Here is a 9,255-nt window from a genome sequence, read left to right as displayed (position 1 = left end):
CCATTCTAAACTGGAGAAGGAAATGACAACCCACTCCAGTATTCTTGCCTGGAAAATCCAATGGGCAGGGGAGCCTGGCAGGCTATACAATCCATGGGGTCGCAAACAGTCGGACACGACTGAGCGACTGAGCACACACATCATCTTAAACACTTCATCTGGGAAAAGGAAAGAAACGGAGAACTCCATGTTCAAATCTTCACACTCTCGTAGGAGGAGCTAGGAACTGGGGAAAGAACTCCAAATCTTGCTTAATTTACGAAGGACAAAGAGGCATGGGGAGGGAGAGAAGATTATCTTACAAAAAAACATACATTGAGGAATTCATGGAGAAGCAAGTGGGAGAAAAGGGCTTTTGTGCGAGTGTGTGAAGGGGCAGTCTCTTGTGTCTCCCACCGCCCCTCCTCCCAGACGGTCAGGTCCCGCCGCGGCCCTCCCTCCCCAGTTTCAGCCCTTGGCCAGTAGATCCAGTGGGCGGGGTAGCCTCTGCAAGTCTTGCCTCTTGCTTCCGAAGGAGAAGGCGCGCGGAAAACAAGGCATTAACTTAGCGCCCTGCGCCTCTTAAGAGGCTCAGTAGACTTCTGCGCCTCTTAAGAGTCTCCAGCTCTGGGAAGCGGCTGTTCCCAGTTCATCGCGGGAATTGTGTCAGACCTTGTCGGTGTGGGGGTGGTAGGCAGAGGGACCAAGGTTGGCCCTCTCGGCCCCCGCATCCCAGCAGGGTTAGCTGCGGACAGCGCACTCTTCTGTTGCAACTCCTCCCTCACCAGACACTTCTCGGAAATGGAGCAGTCTCAGTGTGGCAGTAGAGACCGCAGCCGCAGCGGCCCACCCCACCTGGCCCCGGGACTGGTGGTAGCGGCCCCTCCGCCCCCGTCTCCAGCGTTACCGGTACCCCCGGGGATACCCGTTCCTCCAACTTTCCTGCGCCCGTCCAGCCTCTTTCTGAGGGCAGCCTCCACCGCCGGAAGCGGAGGTTGCCTGCCGCCTGCCGAACTGGAAAGTGGGGTGGGCGCTGTGGCCGGTGGCTACCCACGGACACCCAAGTGCGCCCGTTGTCGCAACCACGGAGTGGTGTCAGCCCTCAAGGGCCACAAGCGCTTCTGCCGCTGGCGGGACTGCGCGTGTGCCAAGTGCACCCTGATCGCAGAGCGCCAGCGTGTCATGGCCGCACAGGTGGCGCTGCGCAGACAGCAGGCCCAAGAGGAGAGCGAGGCTCGGGGGCTGCAACGGCTTCTGTACCCTGGACCCTTAGGAGCAGGGGCTCGGTCATCCGGAGGCAGCAGCAGAACGGAGACTTCCCAGACGGCCTCGAGCGGCCCTGCGACGGTGACTGCTCTGGGACTGAGTGCCTCGAGAAAGGCTAGTGGTCTGGCGACCCCTGTTTTCGAAATTTTCCAGCCAGATTATATAGAGGAAAAACAAGGTGAGTAGATCTTACATTTGCTCTTTGCAAAAGAAAAATGGTTGTTTTGGAGGAGGAGAAAAAAAAAAATCTTTGAAATAAGCAGCCATGGCATGGAGGAGGGCAAGAAAGAACTTAAAAGAAGCATTTAAGTCCTGGGAAACTGCTTAGAGACCTATCACATTCACTTCCGTAGGGCTTTCTGTCCCTTAAGCGATAGGATAAATGAACAAATGAAGTACCAGTGATCAGTTGAGGAACTCATTCTAGGATTGCAGTTTGTGCCCAAGTTTTTCCGCGAGAGGAGACGAACTTAGAGCAAAGGTAGTGAAAAACTTAGTGAAAGAAACTGCATTTTGAGCTTGCTCTGTATTCTTTTTAGCTGTAAAACCAGAGTTAATGTGATCTTGCATGGAAAACTCACGTGTGGTTGGGAGTACAGTCTTCACCTGTGGGACAGACCAACTAAAAGTGGGGAAGAGACTGAAATCTACCAAAACATTTTTACTCTTTAAAAATTTTTAAGCATCCCATCTCTTTTCTTCAGCTGCTTTTTAGCCTCCAACAGTGTAGAAAACTCTAACATTTCAAGTTATACCTCTTATAGGAAAGAAATTTAGGTTTTCTAAATTTAGGCTTGTAAAACCATTGATATGAATTTCAAAGTCCAAGAATTTCTTATCTTTGGGGATCTTAACCTTTGAGATTTCTTTATCCAAGAAATTTTAATTTTTTTCTATCATTTATTGACTGCAAATTGCCTTCACCATCTATGTTAGGTAAAAAGATTTCTTTTTTTGATTAGGGTTATCCCAAATTAACCTTTCATGCTAACAAATCTTACTGTATTTTAGCAAATTTCATAATTCTACAGTAGGTCATACTTGCACAAAAATGTCATTTTGGCGTTTTTGTATAAATACAAGATGGGTTGAATCATATGAAGTTAAACTATAATGATGCATTAAGTTATTAATTAGAAAACGTCCATGAATTATGAAAATTGCAACTCAACAGATCACAGCATTTACTTTTGAAAAAGACTCTTTTTCTGCTTAAATAAGATGTGTATTATTTTGTTTTCACCTATGTCACTTTTTGTCCATGTTCTAGTTTGTGTCAGTGGACAAAATGTAGTTTAAACATTTCTCATCAAAAATCAGGAGGGCTGAAGAATAAAGTTGTTAAGCAAAACTGCTATAAAAAGAAGTAAAAATTAAAAGTCTGCAAACTAAATTGACAGTGAGATCTGACTGTCAACCTTCTGCTAGGCATTGACTTATGTGATTTTTTTGAGGGGGTGGTGTTTTATAGGATCATTTATTTTATTTTATTGTTTGCCTCAGTTGACCTCTTTTTTTTGAAAAGATACTTCTAAATGGACTGCCTTCTCCTATACAATATCCATGAACTGTAGTAAACTAGTGTGTTTATTCATTAGACAAACAGTGGTTCAGAGGTGAATAAGATTTTCCTACACAAAAGAATATTATATTCTAAAGAAGGAAAACTATATGTGTCCTAAAACTACAGTATAATACATAGCATACAATGATAAAAACCAGCTATAGGAGTTGAAAGAAAAGAGATGACATAACGATATTGCAGTATTTTAAAGACAGCTTATTTTCTAGACAGTCTGATGCCATCAGTATTTCATTACATTATATTGTGTTTTATGCATAAATTTCTATAGAGATGAAAATTACTTTAGAGATGAAATTGTGATACCTTACATGTTAAAAGGGTCATATGTAGTGAATTATATTTATAAATAAAATGGAGTGGCAGACCAAGGTTGATCTATCTCTATATCATTAGATGACTTTTATTGTTTTATTTAAAGGTGAAAATTCTAGAGTCTTTGTGATTTTGCAGAAGCAACACTTTTTTCTTTGTCATGTTTGACATAATGACAGCATTTTCATTCTCAATGTGTTAAATTGTACACATTTAATTTTATAAAGCAAATTGTAGATGTTTGCTTAGAATATAGGTCTGCTCTTTGAGAAAACATAGGAGCATTGCAAATCATTGCTATAGGTCATATGTGTTTTGTTACATTCATAAATCTTGTTTGAAGAGAAAGTTGGCAATAAAACCTAGTACCTCATTGACAGTTGACTCTAATGGAAATAGAGAAACTCCATCTATAGATTAAGAGTAAATGTAAATAAAAATAAAAATTATTTATTATTGTTCTACTGGCATTAGCCTTGCAAAAAGTATTTAAAGATAGTCTTGTTTTATTAATATTCATATGCTTAACATATTGAGATAGAAAATCAGGTTTTTCTGTGAAACTGTTTTCGGAACATTTCCCTTAATATTAAAAGGGAGTTGTTAGTTAAGGTTAAGTGACTAATATTTTTTACAAGATACTTTGAAAAATAAACAGATTCCAGTAGTGAAAAGAGTGCTGTAAATTATTTTCTTTTAGAAACAATTTGATTATAAACTCATTTACTGATATTCTCTAGAGATTTAATGAGAAAGTCCATATTTTACAGAGGATTATGAAAAATATCAACTCTCTATTGTGTCTCACATAAACGAAATATACAATCTCTGATATGATTTGAGATTGGTATAGCAGTTGTCATTATTGGCTTAGATTTGAAAGGAAATGAAAAATTCTGCTATTTTTTCACATTATTCAGGTACCTTAGTTGGAACCTGAAATGTGAGTAAAAAACCAGTTTTTGAAATTTAGCATTAGTGATTAAATACAATATTCATTTTAATAGTAAGATTGTTCTTTTTTTCTGATTTCTTATCTAAACAATTGTTTTATTTAGTGCTGTTTGCATATTGTCACTGTGGGAAAAAAGCCCTCATGTGGATAACAACAAAACTTGGGTAACATTTATGAAAATTTTGAATCCCTAAATGGGGCAAATAATGTAAAATATTGGTGTTAACAGTTGGAGGGTAACAATAGATTTCACCTTCTGATTCCTAAATAACTACAGCATTTATATATTATAGAGCTTTGTGATCCTGAAATGACATGAGAAACTGCATTTTCCCACTATTGCAACACCTGCATTTTCAAATGATATTTTAAAATTTTTGTTCATTAACGTCTTTTACAGTGAATAATAAGTATTATTAATATACTATGAGTAAACAAGTTATTTTATCCAGCATTAATTACAAGTGGGCAGTACTTTGTTCTTGGAAGTTTTCCCTTTATTTCATTCCTTTTTTTCCTCTTCCCCAGGACAAAAGGAGAGTAAATGTGACTCATGCGAGAGTGGACAAGAGGAACTGGGGTCTAAATCCCATCAGTTTACCCTGAGATCATCTCCTAAGTCTAATGATGTCGCTGGAAAACAAAACATCAGGTCATCATCTATTTCAGAAAACCCAAACAAGGATGATAGCATTCAGTCTCTTCATCCTGGGGAGCAGTCAGGAGGGGAAGAGAGTCCCAGGTCCCTGTCATCCTCTGATTTGGAATCAGGAAATGAAAGTGAGTGGGCCAAAGACTTCACTGATTCTACAGCCAGCCATCCCACTGTGTCCTCTAGACCAAGAGACCCTCTTGATATCCTTACCAAGATTTTCCCAAGTTACAGACGCAGCAGGCTAGAAGGCATTCTGCAGTTCTGCAAAGGGGATGTGGTCCAAGCTATTGAAGAGATCCTAAATGGAAAAGAACGCAAACCAGACACCAGGGAACTAGCAAATTCAGGACCATTGGAAAACACAGCTTTTCCGAGAGTTTCGAATTTTAGTTTAGCTGGAATTGGTTTTGGAACTCTAGGAAATAAATCAGCTTTCTCTCCCCTTCACACTACTTCTGCTTCTTACGGAAGTGATTCAAGTCTCTACAGCTTAAATCCTAGACTAGGTATCAGTCCGTTTCGGCTGGCATATTCCTCTCCAGGGAGAGGGCTGTCTGGTTTCATGTCTCCCTATCTGACTCCTGGGTTGGTACCAGCATTGCCTTGTAGGCCAGCTTTGGATTATGCTTTTTCAGGAGTGATTAGGGATTCTTCTTACCTTCCCATCAAAGACTCAGTAACTGGTAGCAGACTGTATTCCAGGCCAAATCAGAGTAACCTGTAATGCATCTGCCTACCTGCCTTTCTGGAGTATTTCTGGAAGCATGCACTACAACTCACATACCCACATCTATTAATGTGTTTACTATGTATGGGAGTGGATTTTCAGTCTTTAAAAATGCTATTTTTTTTTTACAAGCGATATAATAGATTTGAGATCTAAAGACTCTTCTTTAGCATTTATTAAGTGAAAGAAACATTTAAACATCATGTGTGCCTTGAATAAAACTATTTCAGGAAATATTTTTACTTTAATGAATTTTCTCCCTAAGATATCAGTTGTAAATTCCTAATTTAAAACTATACTTGTTTTTAGTTCATTGAAAAAATGGAGCATATAATTATAACATACATTATGAAGCAGTCTAGCATTATATAAAATGAGTCGGAAGTAAGAATTGAAAAATTGAGGTAATTCTAAATATTATTCTAAACTTTTTTTCCTCCTTCTGTTTCTTGTACACAAGAGAGATGAAAAGTATTCAAAGTATTTTAAAGTATTTTATTCACATATAAATGATTAGTAGTTAGTAAAACTTTTGAGAAATTTAAGTCCTTATTTTTTTCTGAATGCCTTGTTTTTCATTCGTATCTGCCATTGGTGATAAGTGCCATTAATAAAGCATTTCTGTTTAAAGGAAACTTTTTGTGAGTTAAACAAAGGTCTGTGAAGTAAATCTGAGGAAATGAGAATGCTCCATCTCCTGGCAACTATCACTAATTGCAGCTAAGTTCTGGTAGCGTGTAGAAATTAGATACAAATGGTTCCTAATAGTATGATGTAACAGTTTTTTGGAAATGCTTATTTTGGATCATGCTATATTGAATTTTTATATTATAAAATGAACATCTAATGAGGATGAGGATTTAAATCTTTAAGTAGGCTTATGCTTTTATCTGGGGAAATAACCTTTTCCATATGTTTGTGGCAAGACTGTGGCAGCCATTCTCAAAGGTAAAAATCATTTTATTCAGAAAACTTAAAATAGTTGCTCATATGACTATTAATTGACTCTAGATAGATAATGCTTGATGCATTGAGGAGATAAAAGATTTCCAAGGGGAAAAATTGTCAGTAAATTTTAAAGGCTTTCTTGAGATTTTAAAAGTACTTTTGTTCTCCATCTAGAGAATTTGAGTTATTTATTTTAGCCAGTGGGAAGTCCCTGAGAACAAAACAATTTTAGGAAATTTTCTTTATATGTCATCATTTATTTTTTAAAGAATTGGAGCTCTATTCTGTTGATAGGAATAAATGGAAATCCAGCTGTGGTGTAAAATAGTTGATGAATTAGAGACGGTTAAAAGAATTTGACAGCATTATTTACTAAAGATTTCTTAAATTATGTGTATGTGTGTTTGTATGTGTGTGTTTATATATACTTGTGTATCTATCTATCTGTCTGTATATTATACACTTAAACTCTATTGGTTCTATCATCATTTAGACTTTTCCATTGAGCCAGATAAGAATATATTTCTAAAGTATATTTTACCAGCAAATATCATATTAAATAACTGTATAGAATCTGATGCTGATTTAGGATGTAAATGTGTAATAGAGTATGCATTATTTTTAATGGTGTGAATGTGAGAAAGCAGATCTTATAAAGATTTGAAACAGTTAATATTCATTATTTATTTACAAAGTTTTAGATTCCAAGCCTAAATCGTAGTATAATGCTTGGCAAGTAGTTGATATTCAGTTAATATATACTAAATGAAGGAACCATTTTGGATGGTAGATCTCTTTGAGACTGATAAAACCAAAGAACTCTGCAAAGTGGTTTACAGACATAGTTTTGAATACAATTTCTTGGGATTCTTGAATCTACTAAATGCCATTCAGGTTAGAATACTTGGTGATTTTTAAGGTATTTCCACTGCATTAATTCATTTGTTGAATGTTATTTTAAAAGTGCTAGATCCTATAGAGGATACCAAATGTAAAATGTGCTCTCAAAGAAGTTACATTATTCAATAGAGATCTGATACAACAACATAACAGTGCTAGAGTTGCTGGATTCTTTATGTGGTTTATATGATGATGTGCATGTATCCATTTGCCTTTTGAACTGGGGAGAAAGTCCATTTGGGACAGTCTTCAAATTTTTAAAACTTTTATAATTTTAAAACTTAAGCTAATTTACATAGTACTTTATACATTTCATACCCTTTACAATAAGTTTAGAATGCAAACAGTCTTACAGAACATTTTGTCCAACCACTAACTTGAATGTGAGGAGATTGAGGTTTGGCAGTAGTATTGTCCATCCCTATGTTAAAATACTATTGTCAGTTGTTAGGAGTGGAAGTTACTTTACCAGTTTAAATTAGACTGTAAAGTCTAAGGAAGGATTCATGCCTGTTTGTTCACTCACAGCTTCCTAGAGTATCTGGTACATTAATAGGTGCTCAAGTTTTCCACTGACTGAATTAAATGAAAGATAAAAATGCTAGTTTATTCAATGACTATTTATTAAGCACCTACTTTGTGCCAGGCATTGTGCTAGACCAGAGGATAAAGAGGTGAATAAGATATGAGAGCTGCCCTTAAGCTGCTCACAGACTGTTACCCATGTATACAAAACCAACCCATCAACCAGTGGTGGCAGTATTTGACAGTGTTGGTACATCAGTGAGTTCTGTGTAATCTTGAGGTTTGTGCTCATCCATGCAGCTTGAGGTATGAACTCCTAAACCACTAATTAAGGATGGGAAGGAAGAAGGAGAATACCTATTTCCATGTCGTATGTTTAGGCAAGTCCATTCCATTTGTCTGAGAGGTAAACAACTCCGAGATCTATGGTGAAAAAGGTGGGCAAAGAGGAACCTTTTGTTTGCTTGAGTGGAGTCTTGTGTGGAGATCACCCTCGTTTCCTCATGGTTATGGATCAGAATTATTGCCCAATCCTATTCCTGGGGTTAAATCATTTGGAATTCCTCTGATTCAATGCATAGGCCTCATTGTGTAAGCTGTCATCTAGCTATTCTGTGAAAATGGGTTAGAGTTAGGGGAACAACTGAAGAGCATGTGAGTAAAATCTGCTATTTTCCCCTTCAACTTCTGCTGAAACAAAAAGATGCTGGGGATTTTAAGACCTTCCCCCCTAGAGATTCCTATCTATGAACTTGGAACTAAAAAAATTATTTACAAAGTGGCCTATCCATTCAACTCTTTTTTAAAATGCATGTTCTGTAGATATTTATTTGTCTTTGAAATTAAAAAGTTTTCAGAATATAAGAGAAGCTTATATACCAGTGTAAATAGAATTATTCTGGCAAGCACAAGAGGAGATGAAGCATCATCAGCTTCATAAAGTCAAAGGTCTACTCAGGGCAGCTTGACTCTTAAGCATAGATGCTCATCCTTTAGGGAAAGGTTCTCGCTCAGATTTATTCTTCCCATCCCCACACATCTCCAAATAATCTCATTATTGATGCCTGCACTGCAAAACTATACCTTTAATTATTTGGCATCATGTCCTGTAAAATTGAAGCTGTTTTGATGTAACACTTCAGAGAAACTGTGCCCAACATTAAAAAAATACCCTTTGTTGGTTTTTGTTTACTAAATATTACTCAAATGAGAAAAATTCATTGTCATTTCCCCTTTCTGAACTCCATGCTAATGATCAGGGGTTCAGGAGAAAATAGGATGATAAGTATGAGAACTATGAAGATATCTTATTTCTCATTTTTGCCTAACTGGTAATTTAAAAAATGACATTTTAATTTTTTAAGACTGTGTCATAGTATCCTCAAGTCAAAATGACCTTGTGA

At 37.2% G+C, this 9,255-nt stretch overlaps 1 protein-coding gene across 1 annotated transcript; it reads left to right on the top strand.

Annotated features, from left to right (window-relative positions):
- The first annotated feature begins 780 nt into the window (after positions 1–780).
- DMRTA1 (DMRT like family A1) lies at positions 781–5,511 on the top strand. Its single transcript, XM_065908408.1, has 2 exons — positions 781–1,423; positions 4,626–5,511. The coding sequence occupies exons 1-2, from the start codon at positions 781–783 to the stop codon at positions 5,474–5,476; spliced, it is 1,494 nt and encodes a 497-aa protein (XP_065764480.1). The 3' UTR covers positions 5,477–5,511.
- The last annotated feature ends 3,744 nt before the right edge of the window (positions 5,512–9,255 follow it).

The sequence above is a fragment of the Muntiacus reevesi genome, chromosome 17, assembly GCF_963930625.1.
Source record: "Muntiacus reevesi chromosome 17, mMunRee1.1, whole genome shotgun sequence".
Classification (NCBI taxonomy): Eukaryota; Metazoa; Chordata; class Mammalia; order Artiodactyla; family Cervidae; genus Muntiacus; species Muntiacus reevesi.
Note: the sequence above shows the minus strand (reverse complement) of the source record. Positions and strands in the feature narration are given on the sequence as shown.

Coding starts and splice junctions, on each gene's coding strand:
- DMRTA1 (XM_065908408.1), top strand. CDS start 781: ATGGAGCAGTCTCAGTGTGGCAGTAGAGACCGCAGCCGCAGCGGCCCA. Junction 1,424..4,625: donor TTATATAGAGGAAAAACAAG/GTGAGTAGATCT, acceptor CCTCTTCCCCAG/GACAAAAGGAGAGTAAATGT.